This window comes from Dipodomys ordii, unplaced genomic scaffold (genome assembly GCF_000151885.1).
Source record: "Dipodomys ordii isolate 6190 unplaced genomic scaffold, Dord_2.0 Scaffold99, whole genome shotgun sequence".
Taxonomy (NCBI): domain Eukaryota; kingdom Metazoa; phylum Chordata; class Mammalia; order Rodentia; family Heteromyidae; genus Dipodomys; species Dipodomys ordii.
In genome coordinates this window covers 2,731,006-2,747,032 of record NW_012267315.1, presented here as the reverse complement: position 1 = coordinate 2,747,032, position 16,027 = coordinate 2,731,006, and the positions used below count along the sequence as shown (strand labels likewise).

Genomic DNA, 16,027 nt, shown 5'->3' with positions numbered 1-16,027 from the left:
AAAATTGGTTAACTACTTGTAGAAAACTAAAGCTAGATCCTTATATATCACCCTGCACCAGAATCAACTCCAAATGGATCAAAGACCTCAAAGTCAAAACAGACACTCTGAAAACATTACAGAAAGGAATAGGAGAAACCAACCATAGGTCTCCTTGGCACAGGCTGAAATGTTCTTAATAGAGACCCAGAAACACAACAAGTCAAAGAAAGGTTGGACAAATGGGATTGCATGAAATTGCAGAACTTCTGCATGGCAAAGGAGATAGCTAGTGAGATCAATAGAAAGCCCATGGATTGGGAGAAGATCTTCACTAGCCATACATCGGACAAGGGTCTCATATCTAAAATATACCTGGAACTCAAAAACTTAAATCCCCCAACAACAAATCTTCAAAGAAACAACTGCCCAATAAATAAGTGGGCTAAAGACTTAAAGAGAAACTTCTCTGAAGAGGAAAGAAGGATGGGCAATAGACACATGAAGAAATGTTCAACCTCTCTAGCCATAAAAGAAATGAAAATCAAAACAACATTGAGATTCCACCTCACCCCAGTTAGAATGGCTACAATCAAGAACTCTAATAACAACAGATGCTGGAGGGGATGTGGTCAGAAGGGAACCTTACTGCATTGTTGGTGGGAGTGTAAACTTGTTCAGCCATGTTGTTGTTTTTAAAATAATTTTCAGTAATGGGGCTTGGACAGTGCCCCAGCCAAGTACGGCAAGGACAGAGCTCATGGCTCAACCAGGTCATGGCTGCTTCTCCATCAGTGTCCTACGGTCACCAAAGGCTAATCATTTCAGCAATGACTCTAGCCTGTGGCCCAAATCTCCACTTTAGGGAGAACAAAAGCAGTATCTTGGCCCAGAGCCCCCCCCACCCCACCCCCGAGACCATTCCCTCTATGGGGCCCCTTGCTGGGTGTGAGGCCAGTAGGCAGACAGGGCCCTGTGGATGCTCACCTTCTCCCTTGATGGCATGGGGATAGCCAATGACAGCGGTTTCTGGGACTGCAGGGTGGTCAGCCTGTGTACAGCAGGGAACAAAAAGGCAAGATGTGGCAGCCCTCGGACCTGGACAAAACTCAGGGTACACATTCCCACACCAATTCTAAGGTCAACAGAGACACCATGGAGGTATAAGACAAAGGAGAAGCCCAGACTGAGCTCACCATCGCATCCTCTATCTCTGCAGTCCCCAGGCGATGGCCACTGATGTTGATGACGTCATCCATGCGCCCAGTGATCTGATAATAGCCACTCTCAGTTCGGTGAGCCCCATCTCCAGTGAAATAATAGCCTGTACCACAGCAGGAATGATTCAGCCCCAGTAGCAAACAGGGGGGACTCCCAATCTTCCATGGGGAATGCAGCAAGTGCTCTGTCCCGGCTTTATGCTACAGACTAACTCTGAAGGCAGCCTGGCTATGTTCATGGCCTGCTGGTTCTCGCAGCAGCTCTTTATGCAGGCATTTCTCCAAAGGGTGACCTGGGCTACATTCTGGTAAATCTGCAAGTGGCGCTGAATCAGCAGAACATTGAAGCTGTCAGGAGAGTTCAGGGATCTGAATACAGACAGGTCGTTCATGCAAAAAGCCTTCCCAAGACAGGCACTAGTGGCTTATGCTTGTAATCCTAGCTACTTAGGAGGCTGAGATCTCAGGATCATGGATCAAAGTCAGCCTGGGGAAGTAAAGTCCATGAAACTCTCATCTCAATATTCAGAAAAGGCCAGAGGTGGTGCTGTGGCTCAAGTGGTAGAGTGTAGCCTTGAGAAAAAGAATCTCAGGGACAGTGCGCAGGCCCTGGTTTAAACATCATGACCAGCATAAAAAAAAAATTTTTAAAAAAAAGCCTTCCCAAACTGAGTCACAGTTGCAAACTTGAGACTGAAAATTACTGGTTCCATAAGTCAAGAGATGATAGCATTTATACAAAATTTTCCACTCACATGACACAATAGTAAACCAGGACAAAAATGAATGAAAAAGGGCTGGGAAGGTGGCTCAGTGGTAGAGCGCTTGCCTTGCATGCATGAGGCCCTGGGTTCAATTCCTCAGCACCACATAAGCAAAAACAAATAAAGCCGGAAGTGGCGCTGTGGCTCAAGTGGTAGAGTGCTAGCCTTGAGCTGAAGAGCTGAGGGACAGTGCCCAGGCCCAGAGTTCAGGCCCCACGACTGGACCCAAAAAAAAAAAAAAAAAAAAGAATGAAAAATTGTAAGAAAGCTCCTGGCTTTCAACACAGCTTCCCAAATGGTTTCTTCTGCACTCCCACTTTCCAATGAACAAGATGGCCACCACGGGACAGACGCTTGCTAATGGCTGTACACTCACATTCACCCAGCTGCACAGAGGCCTCTGTGTTGGAACTGGCTCTTGTGTGTAGGGATAGGAAGTAAGTGGGGAACAGAGAGGAGGCTGGAATCAAACCCAAGCCTCCAACACACCTCTTCTTGACCACCATGTTGGATTGTAGTCAGTTACCATCACCTTAACATGTTCCCCTAGTCTATGGGAATCACTTTCTAGTAACTTATAGAAAAGGCATGAGAACCCTGTTCAGCCACTCACCTGGATATGCCTTGAAGTAGGCATCTATGAACCTCTGGTGGTCTCCATAGATGGTCCTGGCCATGCCTGGCCAGGCCTGGGAGATGCACAGGGCTCCAGAAACATCACCTCCCTCCACAACATTGCCCTGCAGACCCAGGGAGACACACATGAGAGCAGTTGGGTTCTAGGCGACAAGCGAATTGCTGACAAGAACCATCATCCTCCTAACTGCTTGTCCTGAGACAGAAAAAAATGGCAAATGGGGTCCAAATGGAACTGTCCAGAGCTTTCCCCCCAAGGTCATCTGAGGAGAGCCTGGGCTTAGACCACACAGTGATGTCATTGGTTGTATCCTTCTGAGAGGACAGTACAGTGAATACGGGAGGACCTGGCCTTTCCTCAGAGATCAGGCCCTGCAGGTGCACAGTGGGGGAGGGGGAAGGGAGTCTTGCCAGGTAAGCATGGACAGCCTCTGCAGGGCCCCACACACCTTCTCATCCATGAGAACAGGGATAATGCCAAAAAAGGGCCTCATCGCCATGCCTGGGACAATCTCCGCCCCTTCTTCTGAGGGCCGAGGTGCAATGCAGATGCCACCTGTTTCTGTGGGGAGGAGGAGAAGAAAGCAGATTGACCTGGGAGCCAATGACAGGCATGTCTAGACTGTGCCCTGAAAGGATACATAACAAATTCCCTGCATCTGTCAGAGAAAAAGGTGAGTGTAATATCTGGAGCAGAGACATAGAGCCAATGGCATAAGACCTTTGTCTCAGGGTTCCAGTCCCCTCTGTTTCAGATGTGGGAGGAAAAGGGTTCAGGCCCAGAAGCTCTGCATCAGCAGCTGAGTGAGTACAAGCATCTCCCTCTGCTGACTATAGGCTCACTGGTCAGACTCTTGTTTGAAATAGAAAAAGCCACAATCCACCCACTTGCAGCGGAACATAATTTCTCTAGACCATTGCACATTTAATACAGACCCAACAGTGAAAAGAGATGGCCATCAGGCCTGTCCCACGTCAATTCTCTGGCAATTGCCTCTGTCAGCCTACATGGCCATCCAATAAGGCAGATATACTCAAGAAGGGAATGCACAGATCAAAATAAAATGCCACAGAAAAGCTTCCTTTTCCCTTTTCACACTGATATTTAAATTGGATCATTAGATGTAGTTGTATGCAGAAAGGAAGGTGTGGCTCGTGATAAGAGCAGCGTGCAGGAAGCCCAGGGTTTAACTGCCAGCTCTGTAAAAACAATAATAATCATAAAATAATAATAATGATGATAGAGAAATAAATAAGAGAAAGGAAGAGAGAAGAAAGAAAGAAAAAAGAAAAGAGAAAGATAGAAAAGAAAGAAAAGCAAGCAGCAAGAAAGAAAGAAAAAGAGAGAGAAAGAAAAAGAGAGAGAGAAAGAAAGAAAGGAGGGAGGGAGGGAAAAAGAAAAATGAACCGAGGAAAAGAGAAGGAAAAGAAGAGAGAAGAACAAGGTGGGGAGGAAATGAAGGACCCCAACAGAGTAAGGTGACTCCTCAGAACTTAGCTTTAGACCTTAGACTTCAGTCAGGTCACCTTATTTCATCCTCAGCCAAAGGCCATGGCAAACACTCTCACTTTACAAGCCAAGAAGTCATCCTACATAGTCATACAGCTGGGAAGGGGCAGCCAGGCTGTCTGAGCTTTCTCACACAGCACCCAAACACGAAAGGGACTCAGCAGAGCATTCATTATCACACTCACAGCTGGGAGCTCCAAGGTTGCCCTCAGCTCACACACACACACACACACACACACACACACAACCCCCAGTCTCAGTATGGGGCTGGACATCAGTTCTAAGCCATGTTCTGATTCCTCCTCAGAGATGGAAATATGCTCACCTGTCTGCCACCAGGTGTCCACCAGTGTGCATCTGCTGTCCCCCACCACCCTGTGGAGCCAGTCCCAGGCCTCCTGGTTGATAGGCTCTCCCACTGAAACCACAAATTAAAGGAACTCAAATAAACCTGAAGCCAAGAAGAATATAGTGTTAGAGAAAAACAGCTCCATAATTTGTTTTCTAAAGGACATACATAGAGACCTGTCAAAGCTGTGAGTTCATCATGTTTATGGTCATGAGAGAGATACAAATTGCAGTAAGGTACTTTCATCAACAAGTGGTCAAAAAGCAAAAAAAACAAAAACAAAAACAAATAGGAGGAAGGAGGAAAGAAACTGGATGTCCCATACTCTTGAGGAGTATATTTTGAAAAGCCATTAGAACATTTCTTAGTATTTAAAAGTATAAACACCCCAGCTGGATGTCTCATACCTGTAATCTTACAGCCTCACCCAGGCAGGAAAATCTGTCAGACTTTTATCTCAAAAAAAAAAAAAAAAGCTGGATGTGGGGGCCGTGGCTCAAGTGGTAAATTATTGCCAGCCTTGGCTCCCAAAAAATGGTATAAACACCCTCTACAACTACTTTAGACAAATTACTAGAACAAGATATTTACTCTAATACCCAAAAAAATTAACTCCTGACATACTCTTCATAGAATAATGTAGATGGCCACAAAAATTGCCATATACAATAATAGTCCCAAGCAGCTCTGTTCCTAACTGCAGAACTATAAATTTCTCAAGAGTTGAGTGGCTACATTAAGATATATTCCATCCAGGCAATGGAACTACATAACTATGAAAATAAGCACACCACAGTTACCACACATACAATGTGATCTCATTATACAAAACACAAAAATTAATGCCTAGTTAGAAAAGATCCAATAGTGATCAGGACTGGGGCTTGAACTCCAGGCCTGGGTACTGTCCCAGGTAGTTAATTGAAGAAAAGAGTCCCATGTTCTCTTTCTGCAAGGGCTGACTTCGAACCACAATCCTCGGATCTCAGCCTCCTGAGTAGCTAGGATTACAGGCTTTTAATCTTAGCTACTCAAGGGGCTGAGATCTAAGAATCATGGCTCAAAGCCAGCCCTGGGCAGAAAAGTCTGAGACTCTTATCTCCAATTAACCACCCAAAAGACAAAAGAGGTGCTGTGGCTCCAAGTGACAGAGCACTAGCCTTGAGTGAAAAAGCTCATAGACAGCACCCAAGCCCATGACTGACCCAAAAAAAAAAAAGAAGCACATCCTTCGATCTTTCAAGCTGAGCACTTGATATCTGTGATTTTACTATCTCAGCATCAGTTAAAAAACTAAATAAAATAAAATACTTGCTCTGTCTTTAGATTCTGCAGGGCTGTCATGCAGCAACACTCACTAGATTTAGACTCACTGTGGCTTAAACAGTGAAACACTTTCCTTACAGCTTACTCGCTCAGGACTCCTGTCCAACCCCCAGCTGGAAGAGCCCCCAGGTCAGTGGGTACAGACACACTCTCTCCTGCTACAGGGCAGTGCTCACCTGACCCCAAAGTGCGCAGGGAGGAGCGATCATACTTCTTTACCCAGGAATCGCCGTATCTCAGCAGCAGTCTGATGGCCGTGGGGGCACCATAGAACTGACTGATCTGTAACCTCTGCACTGTTTCCCAGTACCGACCTACAGCAGGATCCAAGTCCACAGTCAGGAGAAGAGAGCCCATCAAAGACAATCCACATCCACACAGGTTATCCCGCAGGAGCTATCCAGGAATTTGTTCTAAGTTTTATTACTGTGGATTTCAAAATATGACATAGAACTTTGACTCTGTCCTAATTAAATGTCCCCTAAAGGATTTCTGGCCTTCCCCTGGTGACAATGCAGCCACTGCCCAGCACATGCAGGACACAAGACCATATGCCTACACATACACCCGAGCCCTGTAAAACCCCTCAACACACACCATTACCTGAAATGACACAAGTAAGATCACACCTGCATATAACCCTATGTCCCTAGAATTGTCTCCACACTCTCTCCCTTAACTGCATCCAGCCCTGCTGGAATGTCCAAGCATGAGCTTGCAGGCAGAGTCACTACAACTGCATTACATGAAGATGCCCACAAATATTTGGAACCACTGGCAAAAGTGTGCCAGACATGATCACATTCTCAAAATGATCTCAGTTTGATGGATGTGAGCCCAGGAACTGAGGAGTTATGGTGGCAGGCTTAGGGAGATTAGAGGAAGTAGGCAGCTGGCCTGGACTTCAAGGAAAGGCCAGGTCTGATCAGGTAAGGTGGCCATAGAGGTGAGAGGAACAACGCTAAAGTGATGGCCTAAGGCAGGTAGCTAAGGCTAGAGGGTGAAGAATGCTGGAGTGAGTGATTTGGAGATAAGATTTTGGCTGACTTCTAGTCAGATTCCTTCCGATGGTTCATGTGATCTTCCTGGGTGCAGTTCTGGGCTCCAGTCCCCTGGGTAGGTCTCAAAGCACAGAAGCTACAATGTTCCTTTGGCCTCTTGCCAACAAGATCACAAGAACCATACCTAAACCAAAAGCCAGTCTCCGATCTTCTGTAAACCTTTTCTCCAGCCCCCGACTCCCTCCCATACAACCCAGCGCAGGCCCCAAACAGGGTCCTCAGTCCTCACCAGCATCAGGGTAAACTGGGGTACTCTCAAAAAGGACACTTGTGGCTCCATTACAGAGGGGACCATACACCACATAGCTGTGGCCTGTGATCCACCCAATGTCAGCGACACAGCCGAAGACATCACCTGGTTGGTAGTCAAACACAAGCTGCGGACAAGGAGGGGACAATCAGGAGTTTATTCTCTCTACCCTGCCACATTTCCCAAACTATCACCATGACATCACTGTGTCACACATGCACAGTGAGCTCCAGCCACCCACAGACACAAGCAGCAGGCTAAGAGAGGACATTGAAGATGCTTCACACAGCACACAACAGAAGAGAGGATTACTGAGGCAGGTAACTGCAGAGTGACCCTTGAGTATAACCATGGGGAAAAGAGGCTACATATAATTCAAGTATGTGTTGCAGGAAGAAGCTCAAAGTCAGACAAATACCAATCTAGACAATGAAGGTTGCCCTGGAGACCACCTGGGATGGCACACGGGAGTCTTTCAGAGTGGGAGATGCCCCATGTCCTGAAAGGGGTGTGCATCCGAAAGTAAAACTTCCTTTAGTTGTGTGTTTAAGATGTGAGTGCCTGGACTTGTGATATGGCTCAGTAGTACAGCATCTGCTAAGCATGCATGAGCCCCAAAAAGAAGAAGAAAGAAAGGAAGAATATATGGTACATTTCTGCATAATCTTTTTTATTTATTTTTTGCTAATACACAGAGTATTTGTTTAAAATATTTTTCTTAATATACATTTTAATGTAAAGATACCATACAGAGGGGTTACACTTACATGAGCAAGGCAATGAGTCCATTTTCTATCCAGCATTGTTACCCCCTCCTTTGTTTTTCCCCTACCATCCCTTTCCTCTCCGCTGCAAAGTTGTAAAGTTTGTTTTCAACATAGTGTCTTGGAAGTGGTGCTGTGGCTCAAGCAGTAGAGCGCTCACCTTGAGCTGAAGAGCGCAGGGACAGCACTCAAGCCCAGAGTTCAACCACACACCGACAAAAAAAAATCAACATAATGTCTTGTACATGCCTTTCTGCATGATCTTATGCTCAACTTTTTTTGTCGGTGGTGGTGGGAATTGAACTCAGGGCCTGTTTGCTCTCCCTGAATTCTTCTGTTCAAGACTAGTGCTCTACCACTTTGAACCATAACTCCACTTCTGCTTTTCTGGTGGCTAATTGGAGATAAGAGTCTCACTGACTTTCTTATTCAGGATGGCTTTTGAGCCATGATCCTTAGACCTTAGCTTCCTGTATAGCTAGGATTAGAGGCATGAGCCACCAGCACCTGGCATTCAACTTTTTAAATCAGTGGCTCATACCTGTAATACTTACTTAACAGGCTAAGTCAGAAGTCTCCTGTGGAAGGGAGCTATTTCTCCAGGCAAGGAAAGATCCTCCAGGAGGAAAGCACTTTCACTGATTCAATAATCAACACACTATCACCCAAAGTCCATCAGCACTCACTAGTTGAAAGGCAACTAGCTGAATACAGCTTGGTCCCAAATTGCCAAATCTTTCACAGGGTTGGAGACTTCTCTTACCACAGTTCTTGGAGAGAATCCAGATGCCTGGGGCTGACCATTCTCCAAAAGATCCAGTAGCCAGGATGTACCCTGACCATACTGCACGGCCCCCAATCACTCACAACTACCCTTCAGGATCTACCTCCTTCTTCCCTAACAGCTCAAGACCATTTGCATGTGCACAAAGAAATATACATGCACATATGGGAGCAAACATATGCACATGTGCATGTACCCATACATATCAACATACAAACACATCCATGCCCCTTCACACATGTGCCTACACATGTGCATGCACGAACATTCACATACACATAACACACACTTATACCTGAGATCACAACCATCATAGCAACATTGACAAAAGCATCAACAACCTTCGTGCCAAAGACTTGATACACATTGTCACCTGAGCAGCAGGGCAGCCCTCAGTGTGGGGACACAAAGCCATCTTAACACTGAAGAAACAGAGACTCGGGCAGTTTTAGGAGCTACAAAAAAACTAACGAAAGCGGCCGTTCCAGGAACAGAGCTGGAGAATACACCTGGATGGGAGCCACACTTTTATCTAGGCAGGCCTTTATCCTTTGTTGCTTCCATTGAGTGCAGCAGTTAGTTCATTGCCTGTGTTCCCATGGACATTCCAGGCCCTGTACTCCAAGTTCTGAACACTGCTGATTTGGTATGGATCAGGTCTTCAACACCAAGTAAATAAGAAGACACACACCTCCCTTCTCATTCCTACTTCTGTTTAGTTTTATTCAAGACAAATGCCTCAAAGTTCCTGTTCCTGATGATCAAAAAAAGAAAATCATCTGGGCCCCAGTGGCTCCTGCCTGTAATCCTAGCTACTCAATAGGCTAAGATCTAAGGATCATGTTCAAAGCACAGGCAGAAAAGTCCATGAGACTCTTATCTCCAATCAGCCACCTAAATCTCAATGTGTGTCTCAAATGATAGAGTATTAGCCTTGAGTGGAAAAGCTAAGAAGAGCATAAGGCCCACTATTCAAGCTCCAGTACTAGCATTACAAATTTTTTTTAAAAAAAAGGAAAAGAAAATCAAATACTGAACAGAAATTCAAAAATTGCTCCAATTCTGATCACCCTACTCTCTTTTGTTTTCGTATCCTGGTAATACTTTAAACACAAATGACAGCTTCCTTGTAATTTTACATAAATTAAAGGAAACAGATCCAGCCTGGAACTTTCTTGGCATTTGGTCTCAGCAATTACATTTTCCAAATTCTTTTACTAACAGTCTGTCAATCTTTGCAACATCCCCTCAGGAACTAAAGAGAGATGAGGCTTTTCAGATGAGAAAATACTGAGGTCAAGAAAGGTTCCATCACTAAAGGAAGGTCAGCCAGCAGCCAGAGGCAAGAACATCAATAAGGACACAAGTCTGCCCAGTCTGTCTTTCTGTCTTACTGTCAACAGGCTTAGTGCTGGGCATGATGGCAATGCACATGTACAGATAGATACACGTAGTTCTTCCCCTGTCCCTGCCTCTCCTTCCCCCTGGAATGCCCTCTTGGGGATCTTATAGTTCGGATCTACAATGTCATCCAAAGGCCATGTGCTAAATGTCTGGCTGCCAGTTAAGAAATAAGAAATAAATATCATTAAGGGCTCTGACCTCATTGATGGAATCCATCCATCAATGAGTTCATAACTGGGTAGACTAGTAGACATTGTAGAAGGCAGGACCTAGTTGGAAGAAGTGGGTCACTGGGGGCCAACCTTTAGGGGCAATATCTTGTCCCTGGCCCTTGTCTCCCTTTCTCTCTCTGGCCACCATGAGGTGAGTGGCTTTGCTTTTCCATAGTGCCAGTGTGCCACTTGACCACAGACTCAGAAACAACCAAGCCAAGTGACCATGATCTGAAACTGAGTCAATATAAATCTTTCCTCCTTGAAGTTGATTTTCTTAGGTATTTTGTCACAGTGATGGAAAGCTGTCCAACACAGGGTAACCACCTAACTCCACCACCATAGTCAGGGGCTAAAGACTTATGTGGTCATCCTGGCCAGTCAGCATTTTCCATCCAACCCCCTACACCATGACAAAGTCAAAATTTAGGCCATGGAACTCAACTCAGTGAAGATCTTGCAGGCACTGTTAAAGCTCTGACTCCTAGAGCAGCCCATCTGAGGAAGCCTGGCCTAATGGTACAGGGAACCAAGTCAGGGAAAGGAGATGCCAGATAGGAGAATGAGCCTGATCACCTGGGTTTCCAGATCAACAGAACCACACAGTTCCCTTTGCTGATGCTAGCAACAGACATATCAGCCTTTTACAAAAGAGAATTCAGTCCACTGGTAACACCAGAAACTCTAACCAGCCTGCAAAGTGTCAGCTATTCCTCAAGGTAATCAGAGATGGGATATTAAACCAATATCCCTCACTTACCCATCTCTAAATAAATACTGATCTATGCATTTTTTGGGGGGGGTCCAGTCGTGGGGCCTGAACTCTGGGCCTGGGCACTCAAGGCTAGCACACTACCACTTGAGCCATAGCACCACTTCTGGCTTTTTTTTTCTGCTTATGTGGTGCTGAGGAATCAAACCCAGGGCCTCATGCATGCAAGGCAAGCACTCTACCACTGAGCCACCTTCCCAGCCCCTGATCTATGCATTTTTTGAATAATACCTTTCTCAATCATTTGCTTAATATCCTTAAAGGGTGATCTACTGCAATGCAATTTCTACATACTAAAGTCCAGTTTTTTATTATAGTAATTTTTTATTTTATGATACCACATTTTAGGGACTCACAAAATTGTTTTAAGATAATAAATAGAGGAGCTTTTGTGTGTGACTATGTGTGCTGATACAGGGGCTTGAACTCAGGGCCTCACACTTACTTTTTTGCTTAAGGTTGACACTCTACCACTTGAGGCATACCTCACCTTCCTTTCTGGCTTTTGGCTGGTTAAGTGGAGATAAGAATCTCTCAGATATTTCTGTTCCAGCTGGCTTTGAACTGAGTTCCTCAGATAGCCTTCTGAGTAAGTAGGATTACAGGTGTAAGCCACCAGCTCCCAGCAAAAGATAAACATTTAAGTGGAGGGGGAAATATATATATGTATGTATATATATATATATATATATATAACATATATAATAGGAAATGTATTTATCTTAATACTAATGCAGTTTTAGATGATGATGGTAGTGGTAGTGGTAGTGGTTGTGGTTGTGATATATTTGTGATGCTAGGGACAGAATTTGGACTTGTACATGCTAAGTATACATCCTACCACTGAACTCAACCCTCATCCTGGGTTTCTGTTGTGTAAATTTTTTCTTTGTACAATACAAAGCTATTGCGAGAGACAATTTAATACATTTTTTGGTCCAGTCGTGGGGCCTGAACTCTGGGCCTGGGCACTGTCCCTCAGCTCTTCAGCTCAAGGCTAGCGCTCTACCACTTGAGCCACAGCACCACTTCCAGCGTTTTTCTTTTTTGTGAGGAATCAAACCCAGGGCCTCAGGCATGCAAGGCAAGCGCTCTACCACTGAGCCACCTTCCCAGCCCAATTTCTTACATTTTTAAGGAGTAAGCAATGCATGAAGGCAGAAGTGACTGAGAGCATCAGAGAGTAACACCAGCTATCAGAATGAAAGGTCAGAGCCCGCTGAATAGCACTACCCATTACCATGGAAAGTCAGAACCATCAAGGGCCCATCATCCCTCAGGCCTCAGCCCACAGAAGATGGGGCAGAGCAGAGGGGCTACAGGACTACACCAAGGCTTAGATGGAGAACTCATATTTTCTCATGCATACACACAATTTGCTGCCACAGCACAACTCACAGCCACCCTGCTTATAAACACGCTACAATTAAACACCAGCACAGCACCTCAATTGGCATTTTGCTCACAGGAAGTGTTCAGGTCCAATTTCAGCCCCTCCTCAACCTGCTCAGAGCCCCCATGCAATTTCAGCCCACTTCCTGGCACTGGCCCCTCCCTACCTTGTGGGTCAGGGCAGCATACAACAGGTAGCCTGCCTGGGTATGGACCAGCCCCTTAGGCATTCCAGTACTTCCTGAGGTGTATAGCAGAAAGAGCATGTCCTCACTGCTCATGCTCTCTGGACTGCACACAGGGGCCTCCTTGGCCATCTCCTAGAAGGGAGAAGAATCACACAACCAGTTTAGGGCATTTAGCCTCTCCCCGCTGCCCTCAGCTTCCCTGGGTCACCATGGCCCAGCTGCCATGGGACTCAGCAGATCACATTCAGAGTTCTCCACTTTCTCTAGACTGCCCTGGTTCAATTTTGGATGCAGAGAATACACAAAATAAAAAGATGGAAGGTATATAGCTCAATGGTAGAGTATGCTTGGCGAAGGGTTAAATCCTAAGGAGAAAAAAAAAGAGAAAGGATGAGAGGAGGAAGAGGAAAAGGAGGAGGAAGAGGAAGGGAGGATGACAACAATGATGAAGAGGGGAAGGAAGGACTATCATCAAGGAACCCTGGGCACCCCCTAAGGAGTCCAGATTGGGAACCATACCTGGACGAGCCCCAGACCCAATATCTTAATAATACCCTTCCATCCACAGAAAATGAAGTAAACCCACCTGCTCAAGGGGGATGTCCAGGTCTCCCATGTGGACCTTGTTGTCTGTCCTGTGAGCCACCAGGACATGCTGGATGGTTGGGCAAATTTTCACTGCTTCATCCACTATTTTCTTGAGCTCCACCACACGCCCTCCCCGGAGTCCTTGGTTGAAGGTGATCACCACCTTGCACTTAGCTAATAGAGAGACAACAGCAACATGCCTGATCAACTCCCTCCCCTTTCAGCCCTCAGAGCCTGTCTTGCAGCCACACATTCTAAGTATATGAAAGACAAAGTCCAATCTTGAGTAAGAAAAAAAAATCAACTAAAAAACTGAGGATCTGCCTACATTGAAACCTCAGTGTGCCATACAGAGTACCAGCCCCGCAACCTGGCTCAAGGATGAGCAGAAAGGAGCCGGAAGCAAAGTGCCTTCAAGTTCAACTCTTCCGTCTCATCATAAAGTTTACAACCAGACTTCCTTTCCTCTCTCTCACTTGCCCAGGAGCCTTGCCTGCTGTTGGGCTTACACAGTGTCCACAGCAACTACAATGGCAAAGCAATACCCACAGACCAAGTCCCAGGAGATTTTAGGTTGCCAGGCCCAGTCCAGGGTGAGTTACACAGGCCAAGAATCTTCTCTATTGAGGGAACAGGGCATCATCTGGTAGGTGCCCAGGAGAGGCTTGTTCACCCTTACCTTAAAGGGAATGTTCACCTGGCTTTTTACCTTGATGTGAAATAATCCACAGATGTTGTAGCTGTGCTGGGCTCTACAGTCAACCCCTATGGAAAAGTCTGCAGCAAATATCCAGCGGTAGTACTACCTGGAAGGCCTCCCTGTATCCCTGAAACTTTTAAATCACTCTGTGCCAAGGCCTTTCCCAGAGCTAAGGGCAGAAGAACTGGGATTTCTTGTGTATACTTCTTCCTAGAGCCACAGCCCAGATGAGCTGAAGGAGAAGGTTCTTAGAGGCAAAATCCCAGAGAAAAGCCCCCTGCTGAGGCCACAGAGTTGGCCTGGTGGTTCAGGAGTTGTGAGGTTCTAAGAGCTGCCCCAGAACCCAGCTACTGAATCTGTCGTCACCTAGAATCAACTATTATCGCTCATCTCAAAGAACCTTAGTAAATATACTTGGTAATCACGGCTATAGCAGCAAAAAAAGGGGGGCAGCCTGGTATAATCCTAAAAGCACAATTGCTGGTGGACAAAAATCTTAGCTCATCTACTTACCAGCTGAATGACTCAGGGTAAGTCACTTCTTTGTGCTTGTTTCCTCATTAAAAAGAGAATAGTCAAGCCAAGTACCGGTGGCTCATGTCTGTAATCCTAGCTACTTAGGAGTCTGAGATCTTCTGAGGATCACAGTTCAAAGCCAATCTGGGCAGGAAAGTCTGTGATACTCTTATCACTAACTACCAACAAAAGCTGTAAATAGAAGGATGCTTGAGCACATGAGAAAGAGAGAAAGAGAGAGAGAGAGAGGAGTCACCTCCAAACGTAGAAAAGACCAGAACCAAATAGCTTCACTGGTGAGTAAAGAATGACTATGGAAGAATTAACACCAATCCTTCTCAAATTCTTCCAAAAGAACAAGAGAGGGAAGTTAAGAGAAAAGGAGGGAAGAGAAGGGAAGGGGAGAAGAGGAGAGGGGAAACCCAGAGCTGGATGCAGCTCAGTGGTAGTAGTAGTTGCCTAGCATGCACAAGGTCCTGTGTTCCTAACACACACACACACACACAATTTATCTGTATTTCTATGCACTAGCAATGAACTATCTGCAAAAGAAATTAAGAAAACACAAGGCACAAGAACTCTCCACCACTCCCGGCACCTAGCATCTTCCTTGGGAAGTTGGAAAGAGCAGGGATCACATTGCATAGACACTGGCCTACCATCTACACAGCCAGCAGCAGCGAGGAGACACTATTGTGTGGCTCTTTTCAGAAACCTGACCCGCCTGCTGTCAGAAAACTTTCAAGTGATTGTACATGCCCCGTCACCTGTCTCCACACCTCTGGACAGTTCTCCCTTTGTTCCTTCCACTTGAGACAGCTTCCCCTACATCTCCACTGTCAAGCAGCCTCGGTGCTCTTCCCTGCCCTGCAGCCCTGCCAGCCCCACCTGGCCCACACACAAGCTGTACTCCTCCAACCACGTGACCTGTGTCTCTGCTCTTTTTTCCACCTGAACCTCCCTTCTCCTTTCTCTAGCTTGCCAAAACCAACACACTCAGATCTTAGCTTCCCAAACAGACACTCATTCACCCATGTCCTCATTCCTAGTAGTATGTACCGTCTGTCTGTGAGACCTTTTATTTATATCTAGCTCCCTTCTAGTAGTCTCCATCCTGATGTCCTGGCCTCCAGGAACCAGAACCAGGGGACTTCCTAGTGATTACCATCATTGATTCGCCCAGCCAAAGACTCAGCACTGAACCCAGCAAAGACGACGGTGTGAACAGCTCCGATCCTGGCACAGGCCAGCATCGCTGCCACAGCCAGAGGGGAGACAGGCATGTAGATGGCCACACGGTCCCCACGGTTGACTCCATGTCTCTTCAGCGTGTTGGCCAGGCGGCATGTGGTCTCCAGCAGTTCCCTACAACACAAGAAAGAAAAGATGGAGGAGGGCCAAAGCACTGGGATTGTTGGTAGTGATGCAATTCACAAACGGTAAATGTTGTATACTCAGCCCAGTGCTGGATAAATAGCAGACATTTAGGTACTTGTTACAGAGCAAGTTCGTTTCCAGAAACAGCTGTTTTCAACATTTGTATTTTCATGGACATTGTGTACATTTCAAGCAGTTTCTCAGAGACCACACAAGTCTAGAAAGTAGATAGTAT

At 45.9% G+C, this 16,027-nt stretch overlaps 1 protein-coding gene across 1 annotated transcript in view; it reads right to left on the bottom strand.

The window, feature by feature from the left end:
* Acss1 (acyl-CoA synthetase short-chain family member 1) overlaps nt 1–16,027 on the bottom strand; it is a 57,981-nt gene that overhangs the window by 10,696 nt on the left and 31,258 nt on the right. The window contains exons 4-13 of the mRNA XM_013027039.1: nt 15,581–15,780; nt 13,198–13,373; nt 12,591–12,743; nt 7,075–7,222; nt 5,961–6,098; nt 4,435–4,527; nt 3,049–3,161; nt 2,577–2,703; nt 1,176–1,303; nt 967–1,030 (exon numbers count right to left, since the gene is read on the bottom strand). Of these exons, the coding sequence (XP_012882493.1) occupies nt 967–1,030; nt 1,176–1,303; nt 2,577–2,703; nt 3,049–3,161; nt 4,435–4,527; nt 5,961–6,098; nt 7,075–7,222; nt 12,591–12,743; nt 13,198–13,373; nt 15,581–15,780 (1,340 nt within the window). The remainder of the gene's footprint in view (nt 1–966; nt 1,031–1,175; nt 1,304–2,576; nt 2,704–3,048; nt 3,162–4,434; nt 4,528–5,960; nt 6,099–7,074; nt 7,223–12,590; nt 12,744–13,197; nt 13,374–15,580; nt 15,781–16,027) is intronic.